Source organism: Haliotis rufescens, unplaced genomic scaffold (assembly GCF_023055435.1).
Source record: "Haliotis rufescens isolate VD_foot unplaced genomic scaffold, xgHalRufe1.0.p SCAF_81, whole genome shotgun sequence".
In the NCBI taxonomy this organism is placed as follows: Eukaryota; Metazoa; Mollusca; class Gastropoda; order Lepetellida; family Haliotidae; genus Haliotis; species Haliotis rufescens.
The window spans coordinates 983,771-1,000,445 of NW_025964374.1; the positions used below are offsets into that span (position 1 = coordinate 983,771).

A 16,675-nucleotide genomic window follows, 5' to 3' on the forward strand; every position below is an offset into this window, starting at 1 on the left:
TGGTATATATTAGGGCTTGGACGAGTCCAAATTTACTACCCGGGTATTAACCCCCCTATTACCCGACCCCACCCGGGTATCCACTGTAGGTCTCAGGAGATGTCTCAAAATGTCCGATTGGGGATATTTTTAGCATAGCCCTGGCAAAACGTGTTTAGATACACGTATTAAACAACCTGGTCGTTTATACACTAAAGTTGAATTAAGGTATATCTTTATTCAAACATTTGAAAAATCAGAAGGAATGGGTGCACAGTCAGAAAGAAATGCGAACATTAGTGACTGGTAGTGTAACCATAGAGTTCTAGATAAACTTTTGTCATTAAACAATATATCACGTGACTAACCACGGGTCCGGGTAGTCCTGTGCCTACCCGGGTCCTACTCAGTACCCACCCGACCCGGGTACCCGAGTTACCCGTCGCAGCCCTAGTATATATATCCGTACAACCTTACAATGCATACCTTTCTTACCACTATAAGATAGCAGAATCGGTGATCCATAACTTCTCACCTCCAACATATACTGTGTCTGGCAAAAGGTCAAAAGGTGTGTGGGGGTAGGGTAGGGTGTGTGTGTGTTTAAAGTATGGACTTGTAACCTCGTGATGATTCGGGGAAGAAACGGTTCCCAGTATTGATTTGTTTGATTGTTGTTTAACGCACTCAGCAATATTCCAGCTATATGACGGCGGTCTGTAAATAATCGAGCCTGGACAAGACAATCCAGTGACTGATATCATGAGCATTGATCTACGCAATTGGGATACGATATCATGCATTAACCAAGTCAACGAGCCTGACTACCCGATCCCGTTAGTCGCCTCTTACGACAAGCATAGTCGTCTTTTACAGCAAGCATGGTTTGCTGAAGATCTATTCTACCCCGGATCTTCACAGGTCACGATGACTTTAGAATTCTAAGCTTGAGATATGAAATCAACACGACACGGTGTTGGTTCTCATGCTCGTGGGTATATAAGATAATGTTTCGACAATGGTACTGAAAATTGTTTATGTCATTGCGCAACTAATAGATAAGGTATGAACCCACAGCAGATGGCACCAGCCCTGCTTACGACTGAGACCAAACCAGACTCTCTACCTTACGACTGTGAGCATGTCGGCACTTACAATCCTCCTGATCGCCATTCTCGGACACAGGTTTGTGGATTCCTCCATAGTGTATCAATGGCATGCCTTAGACTATGAATGGCCGAACAGTTCAGCCAAACAGGAATTCATCAAAAACGGAAGTTTCATCATAAAAAATAACCACATCTCCGGCATAAAGGTCTACAACGAAAGTGTGTACGTGACGGTTCCTCGTTCGAGGAAAGGCGTTCCGTCTTCTCTCAATGTAGTCGTGGTAAAGGATGGGAAGGCAATCCTCAGACCCTTCCCAAGCTGGGCCATGCAGACTGTGGGGGACTGTTCAGCTATCCAGTACTCTCAGAGTCTTGAGATTGATCCTTTAACTGGGTGGATGTGGATTATTGACACTGGCTTACAGCGTATCGCCGACCCGGGACAGTACTTGTGTCCTCCTAAGCTAGTTATCTACGATATAAACAAGGACAAGGTTATTCGAGTTCATCATTTTCCTGAAGCCGTGGCTCCAAAGATGCGGACGTTCCTGAACGACATCGTGGTTCATAAAATTTCAGGAAAGCCTGCCTTTGCTTACATCACGGATCCTGGAACAACCAGGCTTGTTGTTTATGATTTCAGAAGGGACAAATCGTACACGTTTGCACACAGGAGCATGTTAGCCGAGAGCGGCCCATCTACCATTATCGATTATGACCACACGCAATTCGAGACGCATACACCGATAGATGGCATTGCTCTTTCCCCCGACTTCCGGTATCTTTACTACTGTTCCTTGGCATCAATGAAACTCTTTCGTGTTCCCACGTCAGTGCTTGCGCAAGAAAATGGCGACATTGGCACATCTGTGAAAGACCTAGGAAGCAAAGTTTCCCAGACGGGTGGCATGATGGCTGGAAGTAAAAGTTTGTTTTACGGAGCGTTGGGTTTGAATGCTGTCTACAAATGGGATTTCACTAAAGACATGGCCAATGCGGCGTCTGTTGACGACGTAACCATGACAACACAGACTCTGGTGGCGAAGGATGACACGAACATGAAATGGGTTGACAGCTTTGCTTTCGACACCAATGGCTACCTCTGGTTTACAGTAAATAACTTGCCCAGCTTCCTTCGGAATACAATGGATTTTGTTAATGCAACGGCCCCGTTTAATATGTTTATTTGGAAGGTTTATGTTGATGAAAAGAATTATTTATAAACCATTCGACATCAACCTGACATCAAGCTGTTTTGTTTACCCCAAAATATTCTCATTCTCCGGGACTTAAAACTAATTACCTTTCACGTACGGCTTGTTTCGCTCTGTAATATATTCTCCACCCGATATTACTGTTAGAAAACTATTGCATATGTGTGAATCAAACAACATTGGCGATGCTTACTTATTCTGATTAAAACAAGATGACAATCCCCCGGCCCCCAAAATAGCAAAATGCACCACTTCAGCCCCTGTACCAAGTTTGGATGAAATATCTTTTACGGTTTTCAAGCTATGCGCCGAGAAGAAATACGGACGGACGGACGGACAAGATGATGACAATGACCCCCGCATTATATGCCGAGGGAATAAAAAAGATGCATTCTTGTGAAGACTAAGTCCCGCGGATGAAAAAATACCGACGGTTACAACAGTACTGCCTTATGTGTTCAGTCTGGTGAGCACAACCTCGTTAATCCAGATGCCACGTTTCCGGACTAACGAGGTTTCACTGTATATGAAAGGGCGTGAGAACGACATTGAAACGTCGCTATATGCAATAAATAATGCCCGTGCTTTATTTGTTTTTGGTTTGAGAAACTTACACGAGGATGATGATAGTTTGAAATATATATGTGGTCAACAGTGTTGTGCAGTTGATGTTGATAGAAAGGTGTTCAGTTACTAAGAAAAGCAGTCATTGTTATCAGCTGTGCGTGAGATGATTGTGTAAGTAAGTAGGTTTTTACAAAAAGAAGAACGGTATTTCACCTGCATATCTCAACGATCACTGGTCAAGTCTCTGATAATAGCAATTATAACCTTAGAAATAGATCTAACATACAAACATACCCGTGAAGATTCCGGGGTAGAATAGGTATTCAGCAACCCATACTTGCCGTAACAGGTTTACTATGCTTGTCGTAATAGAGCGACTAACGGGATCGGGTGGTCAGGCTCACTGACTTGGTTGATGCATGTCATCGATCCAAATTGCGTGGATCGATGCTCATGATATTAATCACTGGATTGTCTGGTCCAGACTCGATTATTTACAGACCGCCGTCATATAGCTGGAATATTGCTGAGTACAAACCAACCAACCAACTAACATACAAACAATCAAATGTAGAACCCAGACCTATGCTTAATCATTTCTGCCGGATACGATTAACCCGCGGAACACTCTACCCGATGAAGGAACTAATGCTCGCTTATTCGAAGAATTCAAATCCTTAATTAATCGTTCTGATACAATAATTAATAATTGAGACTTAAAATACGGCCATAGATCATGTCAAATTGTCCACTGTCGCCTTAGGCTCGGGTGCAGTGACTTAAACGCTGATAAGTTTAGACGACATGTATCAGACATACCAGACTGCACTTGTGGATTTCACTTTGAAGATGCAATTCACTTTTTCTATACCAGTCAAAAATACGATAATATCAGAAACACTATGTATTTCTACACACATGGGTATGATTTAAAAACGATATTACATGGCAGTGGATGTATTGGCTTCATGTATTTCATTTGTGCATTTAGTACGTTTATGTTTATATATAACCAGCTGTTGTTAAGTTATTACCTGGAGAGGTATTTACATTAGCAAGTTTTGCTTGTTTACCGATCCTGATTTCTTTTGAAATAAAAATGTGTTTAAACCAAGTAAAAAGGTAGTTGGGGATGCCTGTTTTCAGGTAGGAGTATAGATACACGGACGGACAGGCAGACTTGGGACTGGGTGGCTTAGGCGTGTCTATACTGATGTTGCTTTTTTCCTTTTCTTTTTTCTTTTTTTGTCACTTATAGTGTTTCCTTTTAATCTATATATGTTTTGCGCATTTTAAAGACTTTAGTGTCTCATAGGTCATACTGGACGGGCATTGTACATATCTACTCGAACCACGTAGAGAGAGAATGTTTCTTTAGTGTGGTTTAGACATATTTATATTTCAAAAGAAATCTGGATCGATAAACAAGCAAAACTTGCTAGGTAATAACTTTACAACAGCTGGTTATATATAAGATAGTGGTAAACATAAACATACTAAATGCACAAATGAAATACATGAAGCCAATACAAGTGGTGTCTGTGAAATAAGATAATGCAGTTTTCCATTACTACATGCAAAAATTAAGCTACTCAAATCTTTTGCTTTTGAATTGAAGTGATTGAAGAATAGTCATGTTTGTAGAACTGCTGACTAAACTACTGCCATGTAATATCGTTTTTAAATCATACCCATGTGTGTAGAAATACATATTGTTTCTGATATTATCGTATTTTTGACTGGTATAGAAAAAGTGAATTGCATCTTCAAAGTGATATCCACAAATGCAGTCTGGTATGTCTGATACATGTCGTCTAAACTTATCAGCGTTTAAGTCACTGCACCCGAGCCTAAGGCGACAGTGGACAATTTGACATGATCTATGACCGTATTTTAAGTCTCAATTATTAATAATAGTATCAGAACGATTAATTAAGGATCTGAATGAGCAAGCATTAGTAACTTCATTTGGTAGAGTGTTCCACAGGTTAATCGTATCCGGAAGAAATGATTTAGCATAGGCCTGGGTTCTACATTTGATTGTTTGTATGTTTCTATAGTGTCACATGTTATATACACTTCATACTGAAACACGCACACAGACAATAAAATAACATCCGACCAGGTATGGCCTACGAGACACAAGACATAAAATCAAATGTATAACGATATATGCGTCTTTGTATGGAGGTGACTATTATTATGAGCGTGGGTATATTTTATATAATTTACATAAATATTAAATTCACTTATATATAGAATTATGTACTCCTCCTTCTCAAGAACATGAACAGATATGATAAAATGTAAGACAAATTAAGTTTCATTTAATTTTAGATTTATTCCCAATGTGGGTGTATACTGTAGTATTACAATGAATCACTTTAACATTAACTCTGTATTAGTGCTTTGGAATCTTAGGATGTGCATAACTTGTTTCAAATTAAAATGAATCCTCAACTCATATTTGTCACTCCCCTCAAACTGATATCAACTTGATTCAATAAACAGAACACGCCAACATACTCTGAATGATATTTCAGACATGTCCATGTCAAACTCCAAAGCGTGATTAATGTCACTGTAAACACACAAAAACAATCTGGTCAATTCTCAAACAACATTTGGGGGACGCATAAACACCCCCAGCTGTCTTTTCCATCTCGTGCAAACTGTGAGGGGAACTGCCATTGACAAATGTACCCCACCCAGCTGGTCTGGAGGGGGCCTTGTCTATAGCTGTCAATCTCATCATGTTAATTGCATTCAGACAGTCCGGCCCTAGTGTAGAGTCGGTCTCCCCCTGGGTTGGTATTTCTAGTATTAGGGCATGTCACTGGGGGTATGTGGGTAGCTGATGGAATCTTGTTAACAGACAGACAGATTTGACAGACAGCACTTACTGCGCCTGTGGTGAAATTGACAATGATTGTTTAGCGTGTTTGTGTGACTGAATTATTATAACTATGCTAGTCGTCCATAAGATTTGCATTTCACACTTGCGTTAATCCATGTGTGCCACAAAATTAAACATTTGGGTTATACCGCGACATTAAACTAACATCTAGTCTCTGAAATGAACATATTTCACAGAAAAAATATATAATTAAATTATACAAATATAATAAAAAGGGGGCCAGAGACTTTCTTCATTTTCAGATACTGCAGTAATCTAGACTTGCCAAACGGTATAGACTTGCCTGGGCCGTATTGGATATATTTGTTTCAGGGTCTGTATGACAGGCTAACCGTGACATCTAAACTGGCGGCCAATGGAAAGGTGCGGATACATTTGAAAACAGGCACCGAAAGTCTGCAAACTTCAGGTCTAAAACACAACTATGATACCCATATCAAATACATCACCGTTTAATAAAAAATTCTTGTTTGTTTCACTTTTACCATCATCAAACATGGATGTATTCTTTCCTTAGTTTAGATCAGTCTTTGTATAATAACGGGTAATATGCAATATCATCACTGTGGAAGGTTGGCTGCTTTGTTGTTTAACGCCGCACTCAGCAATATTCCAGCTATATGATGGCGGTCTGTATATAATCGAGTCTGGACCAGACAATCAAGTGATTAATATCATGAGCATCGATCCACGCAATTGGAATCGATGACATGCATCAACCAAGTCAGCGATCCTGACCACCCGATCCCGTTAGACGCTTTTACGACAAGCAGGGTCACCTTTTACGGCAAGCATGGGTTGCTGAAGACATATTCTACCCCGGAATCTTCACGGGGCCTGAACATAGGAGGTATAGACTTCATCCTTGAGGTATATCACAGTCCACACCCCCAAACTTTGTATATAAATCATACACTTCATCCAAATTCTTTACTCCCACAATTACAGTCCCAACCTCACACCTAGTGTATCGTCCCGAATGTGTGATGCTACACTTCAAACACTTTTACCCCGAATCACAGTGATAACCTCACACATTCTAGATAAACCTTGAATGTACATCAACACACCTCCTCCAGAACCACAGCCCCCCAAACCCCACCCCTCCCCACCCCACCCCACCACACCACACCCCACCCAACCCCACCCCACCCCAACCCCACAAATGAGTCCAAAGTGTGAATCCCATTCCTGGAGTTATCCGCTGTGATATTGATTGAATATTACTGACAAAAGGCGTTAAAGGCGTTAAATAATATAAGGACAGCTTGTGCCGATCCAGTCATAAATAACGAAATAGATATGTTTAAACCAATGTGTTTGGTAATTAGTTCCTTTCTCTTGAGGAATATGTCAGTGTGGGAAGAGAGGTAACTCTTGCCTTAAATTGTCACTCAAATACTCAGGTGATCACTTTGTAAGAAAAAAATGTTCTTGCATTTTTCCTTGAATGAGTATGTGTAACAGTTCTTGTATAAGAGTGATAATAACAGGTTTACACTTACAAACAAATCATCCAGTCTTTGTATTGTTTTGGTTCAGACAGACTGATTTGAAAAGTTGTGTTTATCACAAGTGTTTTATATATATAATATAAGTATGGACTTTAGAGAAGTGGCGTTTATAGAAATCAGTGTTCATCGCCAGTTTACACATTTACACAAACATAAACGGATTTGAATATGCGTTATAACACCTCTAATCTGTGCCTTGTATACTTGGAGGTGTCAGACGGTGTGATGGAGGTTGACGAAGTTGATGGAGTTGATCAAAGCCTGTCTGGATGGTTGATTGATACGATTTGTTTTGTTTGTTTGTTGTTTAACGCTGCACTCAGCAATATTCCAGCTATAAGACGGCGATCTGTAAATAATGGAGTCTGGACCAGACAATCCAGTGATTTACATCATAATACAATGGGATACAATGATTTACATCAACCAAGTCAGCGAGCCTCACCACCAAATCCCGTTAGTCGCCACTTACGACAAGCATAGGTTGCTGAAGACAACTTCTAACCCGGATCTTCACGGGTCTGATTGATACGAGCTTAGGAAGTTTGTTGTCTCAGCATCAATATTGAAAATTATTTAAGGATCATTACTTTGAAATTTCTGTAGATATCATTGCGTGACATTTGATGTAGGAAGTATGTGGTATGTGCAATATTTGCAATAGCATGTGTTGTTTGTTTCATAGGCGGAGGGGTAGCCTAGTGGTTAAAGCGTTCGCTCGTCGCGCCGAAGTCATTCTCAGTACAGTACAGTACAGTCATAGTGAAAATACCCTGTACAGCCATATTGAAAAATACCCAGTACAGCCATACTGAAAATACCCAGTACAGCCATACTGAAAATACCCAGTACAGCCATACTGAAAATACCCAGTACAGTCATACTGAAAACACCAGTGTGGCCATAAACTTGCACAAGTCTCTTAGGCAAGAACTATTAGTTTAATTCATAATTTCTAGATTATATAAATAATAAGAATAAGTGGTCCCTATAAGAGACAGGCGCCCTTACTGTCTACTTGCCCATTGTAAGGATAGAATCACCACACATCTATGGACTTATCTTTCAGTACAGCCTTGGGACAAGGCTAGAGTGGCCATTACTCGGCCTGTTGGTGCCATTGTGAAAACTGATATCCAGTAACCATGTGGATGCGCAATAAACTGTTATTAGTCTCAGTATTTTGATATGTCGTCAAACATTTCGGTGTAGATACTAACCTTTATTAAGCAAGTGAAGTGATTGCTTGATAAAGGTGTCAGTATCCACACCGAAACGTTGCATTCATTGTAATAAAGAAGTTGTATATCCACAGAATTATCTCCCTTGTTCATCATACCAACTTCTAAATGTCACTTAAGACACTTGATATTCATGTCACTATTAAACAAGTAAAGTTGCCAACTCAACACCCTTCTCATACGACACAATGGATATATGGCCTTATCAATATCATTCACCCCTGCACTCAGAATTGTAATCTGACCCGTGAAGATTCCGGGGTAGAATAGGTCTTCAGCAATCCATGCCTGCCGTAAAAGGTGACTATGCTTGTCGTAAAAGGCGACTAATGGGATAGGGTGGTCAGGCTCGCTGACTTGGTTGATGCTTGTCATTGATCCCATTTGCGTGGATCGATGCTCATGATATTAATCACTGGATTTTCTGGTCCAGACTCGATTATTTACAGACCGCCGTCATTTAGCTGGAATATTGCTGAGTGCGGCGTTAAACAACCAACCAACCAACCAAGAATTGTAATCTGATATTAACACCTTCACCAGGCAACTATATTGAAAAAGCCAGTTTGGTTGTATGCCGAATGTAGTGTCTTCGCTCACTGTTTAGATTTTCATAAATGCGTGGGTGTGTTATTTTATATGCAATGTGTTTAAATGCCAACATGTAGTTACCGTTGGACAGGTATTAGCCCTAAATATCGCTAAACCATTCAGTCATTGTCAGCTATAGCAAAAACAGCTTAGCTGGAAGATGATGGCCAATAATTTAGGTGAGCTATAAAACTTATGGGGTTTAACTATTTAAAATATTCAATTAACCAGATCGCATAGAAGATGGGGCGGTCGGGTAGCCTAGTGGTTAAAGCGTTCGCTAATCATGCCGAAGACCCGTTTCCATTCCCGACATGGGTACAATGTCTGAAGCCCATTTCTGGTGTGATCCCTGTCGTGTTACTGCTTGAATATTGCTAAAAGCGACGTAAAACCGTTCCCACTCACTCACTTTTAGATCCCCCATATCTTCCATTCGGAAATGTGCATGACTAAAACAGTGGTAAAAGAACTTGACTGTGAGAGCCTCCCATGCAATGATGCCGGATATTCACTATTGAACAGCAATGATTGAGTTAAAGGTTTTAGAGGGCGGCATGACAATGGCGGAAACCACAAACATACAACTAAACGGCCGGGCAAAAGGAAGTACACACTATGTTTGGCGGTGGCCAAATGAACCAAACAAGTAATGGTTATTCGACGTTGATATATCACATAGGGGTATCATAATTTGAACCTTAAGTTTGCAGTGTTTCGGTGACATCTTTCAGTCTAGAAACATTTTGATAATGTTTGTAATGTTTGGGTCAAATCCAATTTTCAAGCGTGTTGTTTCGTTAAGTAGTTTAAATGTTATTGCCTATGATACCCTAACCCATTCCATTCTAATCATATAAATTCTCATCTTCCTGGGGAGTATACAATCGAAGCTGCCTCTGACGTGCTTAAAGTTTGCATTATCCTACCGGGTACCCATTCCGCTGTTCACCGCCTCCGTGGTCTAGTGGTAGAGCGTCCGCCCGGAGAGCGGAAGGTCCGGGGTTCGATCCCCGGCCGCGTCATACCAAAAGACGTTTAAAGATGGTACTTGTTGTTACCCTGTCTGGCGCTCGGCATTAAGGGGCTAAAACAAGGACTTCTCGGCTCGGAGTCAGTATACTGTGTCTGAGTGGGGTATTCATGTTAAACTGCGGCATGGTGTCTCAGTGAGCTAGCACTATAAATCGGCATCAGTCCGGACTAGTACAAGCAGCCACACACACACACACACACACACACACGTACATGCACGTCGCTATATAAGTACAATAATCTTGGACGCGACGTTAAACCCCATTTCACCTCACCTAACCACCTTATATACGGGTATCATAATTTTGACCTTAAGTTTGCAATGTTTCAGTGACATCCTTCAGCCTAGAAATGTTTTGATAAAGTTTGTAATGTTTGGGTAAAAATCCAATTTTCAAGTGTGTTTCGTTAAGTAGTTTAAATGTTATTGCCTATGATGCCCTAACCCACTCCATTCTAATCATTTAAATTCTCATCTTCCTGGGGACTATACACTCGACGCTGCCTCTGACGTGCTTAAAGTTTGCATTATCCTACCGGGTACCCATTCCGCTGCTGGGTGAACAAAGACTCATCTCGAACAGAGTCTTCACAAAGAGACACCACATAATATCCAAGCAGAGATTGAGTGTGGAGTGGACACTCACATTCACAAAGAAATGGTAATCTAGGACTGACGTGCTAACAGTTTGCATCACCCTACCGGGTACCCACGCCCCTGTTGAGTGAACTCGAACAGCCCCTTGTCTACGGAGACACCCCATAGTGTACACGCTGTGATTGAGTGTAGGGTGGGACACTCACACTCACAAAGAAATGGTAATCTAGGCCTGTTATAACTCCTATTCTTTAAACTCATGATCTGTATACATGATATTGTTATACTCAAATATGTTTCATAAATTATTTTTAAATATAACTTTGCATAAATAACTAAATTGTGAATATATTAACTATGACTCGTCGCTGGAATAATGCCGATGCGACGTTAAATTTTAACTCACTCACTCACTTAAACTCATGATCTGTCATAACACCTATATAGACTACGACATGGACTTGGTTTGACAAACGTAATACAGTAAACTACAGTTATATCGAACACGCTTATAACGAACTGACGGATATAACGAACTAATTTTTAGTCCCGACTATTTGCTGTAGTTATGCTGCATATATGCTTATAACTACGGTTATAACGAACTAAAAATAGTAGTCCCTTTGAGTTCGTTATAACCGTAGTTTACTGTACTCTGGTTTCAAAATGTCTATTGGCTGTTTTTCTCTCACATAAAATAGCATGCCGAATTAGACAAGTTGCCAGGTTGCACTAAATGTCACAAACGATGTGTGCTTCCAGTTATCAGTTCCGAAGATCAATCATTCCATTTGACAAGATTCCGAGTTCTACTCGTCTCTTTTGTACACAGGACGTTTTCCTTTTCAGAACCTGTATAGCGTTAAGGGAGGGCGTTGAACAGTTATATTTAAAACGGGGCACTGACGTTGAATTTATAGCCATTTTTTTTCTCCTTTTCTACAAATGTACAAATTATACGTTATGCTCAATCAACCCAAATTAGAATGATATATAACCATGTAATTAATTTTATCAAATGTCTAACTCCATTTTCTTTTTTCGATTAGAATATCTTCAAAAGCCAGTCATCTGAACTTAAGCTGCAAAATAACAAAAGCGTTTTACGGTCATTCATTTTGTTACGATGTGTAATTCCTTCACCACAATGAAATGTCTTCCCCGTCCAGTCAGCCGACATCAGATCACGAGTTACGGAAACTGATCTCAAGGACATTCGGTTCGTTTCTATGCCTACTCTTTACGCCTTGAATATTTTCTGCATCCACGAAACTGTCCCTCACAATGTAATTTCACAGTATGTCTCACCTATTCTTCGTTAACAGTACAAAGGTATACGAGGCGGAACAAACATCCTGCGGAGTTAGTCGACGGTGACCTTGACCATTGTTTAAAGTGACGTAACCAGATCCACTGCGTAGCGTAGCATGACGACGTAAGAGGCTACTGGTCACTTGCGTCCACTTTTGTCCCTACCATCAGTTGTTTGTTCGTTATGTAACCCAGATTAGAAGATAATCATTTGTGTTGATTTATCATCAAAGAGATGTAAGACTTGTTTTATTTACAACTTTATACCCAGAGACTTCTGAAGTTTTGTTGCTTTTATTTAATCTTGGAGTGTGAAAAGAACTTGGTTTGACTTATTAAGCGATTAAGCCATTTTGTACAATGTGAGAAGTTTATAATGTAAGCATTATTACAACATAATCCTGTACAGAAAGTTTGCCTAGAACGCTGGAGTATGTGCCCTAGGGGTTCGTGGGCAGAATATACAGAGATTGTTTGTCAAATATATTTCCGTATCGGAATAAAAATTGTATTTTGTGAGCAATTGTTTTCTGGACTAACATCAAGTCTCTGAAATGAAAATATCAGCGAAAAACAGTTGCTAAATTATCTTAACAAAATATAATAAAAAGAATCCCTAAAACTAGTAGAGACTTGCATGGGCCTAACAGGCGACTATGCTTTTAGTAAGAGGCGTCTAACAGGATCTGGTGGTCAGGCTCGCTGACTTGGTTGAAGCATGTCATCGATCCCAATTGCGTGGATCGATGATCGTTCATGTCAATCACTGGATTGTCTGGTCTAGATTCATTTACTTATTTATTTGCAGACCGTCGTCATTTAGCTGGAATATTGCTGAGTGTGGAGTTAAACAACAAAAGAAAACAAAAATACCTCGTAAGATAGCAGTAAGATATACAGTACACAATACATACAAAATCGAGGGATCGATGTGCGCAGGTAACGTGTCCCATCATCAACTGGAAACGCCGAGTCCTGCCCAAACGTATTTGGTAAATTTGAGTGAATACAAAAAACAAAAACAAAAAACAAACAAACAAAAAACCCAAAACAGATCAATATCTGAGTCATAAAATATTTCACAATTCATTTTCGCCCTGTTTGGATTTTCACGTATCGTTTGCATCGATACTGATAAATTCAATATTTACTATAATGCAAGTTTCGATTCATCGATTATTTATTTGAATTATTAATCACTTCAAGCATTTTTTTCATAATATACCTGATAGTTTAACATAATAGTTACTAGACATTGGCTTGTTTCCTATGCATGGTGACCACCTCTGAGCGTCTGTCCGGAGGTTCGATCCCCGGCCGCGTCATACCAAAACACATTGAAAGATGGTACTTGTTGTTTCCCTGCCTGGCGTTCGGCATTATGGCATTAAACAAGGACGTCGTCTCGGAGTCAGTATACTATATCTGAGCGGGGTATTTGTGTTAAACTGCGTTGTGCTATAGCTCAGTGGGCTAGCAAATTACAGCAGACATGCTTCATCATGTGCGGTACTGGTTAGAATTGATCTCCAGCAACCCCTGCCGTTAGTAAGAGACGACAAAATAGATGAGGTGGTCGGGTTTGGAGACTTGCGTGTTATCGTTCCATAACGGGGTGGATCGTTGTTCACAATATCAATCACTGGGTTGTCTGGTCCCAATTTGATTATTTATAGAGCGTTGCCATATTGCTGGAATATAGCTGAGTGCGGCGATAAACAACAAACAAAATCAACTTGATATAATAAACACTGAATTTTCAGACATTTTCGCACATATGCAAGTACTTGGCCTGATATACCGTTATGTGGATAGCATCGGGCATGTTCTTTGGAGTCCCTCTGTCTCAGGGATATTCTTTAGAATGCCCCTCGCGAGATAAGATGTGTGGAGTGATGTACCATCAAACAACAAATGTCTAGACCCGTGAAGATTCCGGGGTGGAATAAGTCTTCAACAACCCATGCTTGCCGTAAAAGGTGACTATGCTTGTCGTAAAAGGCGATTAACGGGATCGGGTGGTCAGGCTCGCTGACTTTGTTGATGCATGTCATCGATCCCAATTGCGTGGATCGATGCTCATGATATTAATCACTGGATTATCTGGTCCAGACTCGATTATTTACAAACCGCCGACATATAGCTGGAATATTGCTGAGTGTGGCGTTAAATAACAAACCAACCAACCAACCAAATCGTATCTGTAGTCCAGTGAGTGAAGCACTAGGCTTTAAAGATTCTTCTTTTCAAGTCCAGCGAGAGATATTTTACGTCCGCTTCCCAAGGTCCATGGAAAGTATGTTTGAAAATGTTGATAAATGTTGTTTCAGATTTTTCTTTCGGTTTATAAGGGAAAAAAACCTTCTCGGTTTCGACTAAGAATATAAGCCCGGGGAATCGAGAAATTGTGTCAAACACTATAAACGATGATAATGTAGTAGTATGTTCATGAAAACAAGTTAGCGTTCTTGAAGGCCATCATCGCGTTTCGGCTGATTTCTGACCAGTGTATCGCTAACACTATTTATAGCGTCAATCAGTCATCAGACTAACATTTCGTCCCAGAAATAAAGTTATCTTGTTTCAACATATATATCTACAAAATACAAAATATATTCCAAAAGGAGCCCGGAACAAGGCAGAGGCAATCTACATTTGACAAGCCGTTCTAGACTTGCGCCTTTTTACTGTATTCTCTAGGTATTGGGAGACTAATCATTCACATAAAATGACAGACAATATTTTCCTTGTTCTTTTGAGTCATTAAGTATGACAGATGTGACTTGCAGCGAGTGTGTGAAATCCCCTAAAAAAACCCAGTTCTGTCAAAAATGCAGACTGTCAAACCCAAGGCATCATTGGTGGAAGTGACTTCCGGTACACGCAGATGATCCGGGCACTTCTGTTGATTGGTGGCGGGAAGGTAAGGCAACACATGTGTTTTTGTGGAGGTAGATATTACTGGCCTGATATTTATTTCACTTTTCATACTCTTAATATGACTTTTAAGAAATCAGACATGAAGTCTTGTGCATTGGTGCTTTTCCAAGCGGTTCTCTGTTGATGTGGCCGTCACTTTTGTCTAGACCCCCGATGAAGATCCGGGTTAGAATTGTTCTTCAGCCACCCATGCTTGTCGTAAGAGGCGAAACAGGATCGGGTGGTCAAGTTCGCTGATGCATGTCATCGTATCCCAGTTGTGTAGATCGATGCTCATGCCATCAATCACTGGATTGTCTGGTGACCCGTGAAGATTCCGGGGTAGAATAGGTCTTCAGGAACCCATGCTTGCCGTAAAAGGCGATTAATGGGATAGGGTGGTCAGGCTCGCAGACTTGGTTGATGCATGTCAATGATCCCATTTGCGTGGATCGATGCTCATGATATTAATCACTTGGCTGTCTGGTCCAGACTCGATTATTTACAGACCGCTGTCATATAGCTTGAATATTGCTGGGTGCGGCGTTAAACAACAAAACAAACAACCGTATACAGTGTCATATTAGGTCAGAAAAATATTGGACGAGGCGTCAGTAAACCATAACAGTGTGTCCTGAGGCAGATGAGGTGATTGTTCATTTAAAGATTTATTTCCAGATGAAGTGTATTGGTGTTGTGTCCTTGCCAGGAAGACGGGAGTGAATGAAGAATTATGGATAATCAGTACACTGAGGACTTTTTCGAGTCGCTCATTGAAATACTGCAAGGAGCTTGTACAAGGTTTCTGAAGTTCAGAGACATTGTGGAACTAAATGGCTACATGTGTGTTGAGATAGATAGCAGGAGGAAAGAGGTGTATGTCCTCCGTGAGAGGGTTGCCAGAAGTGGTAGTGTCACCAGTGAGAGCTATTGTACACATGTGTTGAACACACCCATGACTTGCACAGGGAGTCCAGTTAAACCAGATCAGCTTAGTGTTGAAGCTGGAAGTGTACCTTTAATATATAGACATGCCACCCCTAAAATGGTCCAGCCAATGATCTCACAACAGCCCGTCCCTTGCAATGTGTTGCCAGTCTCCTCTCAAACAGTGACCTCACAACAGCCAGTTCCTTCCAGGGTATTGCCAGGCTCCTTTCAAACAGTGACCTCACAACAGCAAGTTCCTTCCAGGGTGTTACCAATCTCCTCTCAAACAGTGACCTCACAACAGCCAGTTCCTTCCAGGGTGTTACCAATCTCCTCTCAAACAGTGACCTCACAACAGCAAGTTCCGTCCAGGGTATTGCCAGGCTCCTTTCAAACAGTGACCTCACAACAGCCAGTTCCTTCCAGGGTGTTACCAATCTCCTCTCAAACAGTGACCTCACAACAGCAAGTTCTGTCCAGGGTATTGCCAGGCTCCTTTCAAACAGTGACCTCACAACAGCCAGTTCCTTCCAGGGTATTGCCAGGCTCCTTTCAAACAGTGACCTCACAACAGCAAGTTCCGTCCAGGGTATTGCCAGGCTCCTTTCAAACAGTGACCTCACAACAGCCAGTTCCGTCCAGGGTATTGCCAGGCTCCTCTCAAACAGTGACCTCACAACAGCCAGTTCCTTCAAGGATGTTGCCAGTCTCCTCTCAAACAGTGACCTCACCAGAGCCAGTTCCTTCTAG

General features: G+C 40.9%; 2 protein-coding genes across 2 annotated transcripts; both read left to right on the forward strand.

Annotated features, from left to right (window-relative positions):
* Positions 1-1,048: 1,048 nt before the first annotated feature.
* LOC124142064 (protein yellow-like) lies at positions 1,049-2,878 on the forward strand. The gene has a single exon (XM_046510329.2). The coding sequence runs from the start codon at positions 1,121-1,123 to the stop codon at positions 2,309-2,311; it is 1,191 nt and encodes a 396-aa protein (XP_046366285.2). The 5' UTR covers positions 1,049-1,120; the 3' UTR covers positions 2,312-2,878.
* A 12,850-nt stretch (positions 2,879-15,728) lies between these two features.
* LOC125377245 lies at positions 15,729-16,675 on the forward strand. The gene is made up of 2 exons (XM_048390077.1): positions 15,729-15,915; positions 16,068-16,675. Exons 1-2 carry the CDS (start codon positions 15,729-15,731, stop codon positions 16,673-16,675), a joined length of 795 nt encoding a protein of 264 aa, XP_048246034.1.

Coding starts and splice junctions, on each gene's coding strand:
- LOC125377245 (XM_048390077.1), top strand. CDS start 15,729: ATGGATAATCAGTACACTGAGGACTTTTTCGAGTCGCTCATTGAAATA. Junction 15,916..16,067: donor CAGAAGTGGTAGTGTCACCA/GTGAGAGCTATT, acceptor ATCTCACAACAG/CCCGTCCCTTGCAATGTGTT.
- LOC124142064 (XM_046510329.2), top strand. CDS start 1,121: ATGTCGGCACTTACAATCCTCCTGATCGCCATTCTCGGACACAGGTTT.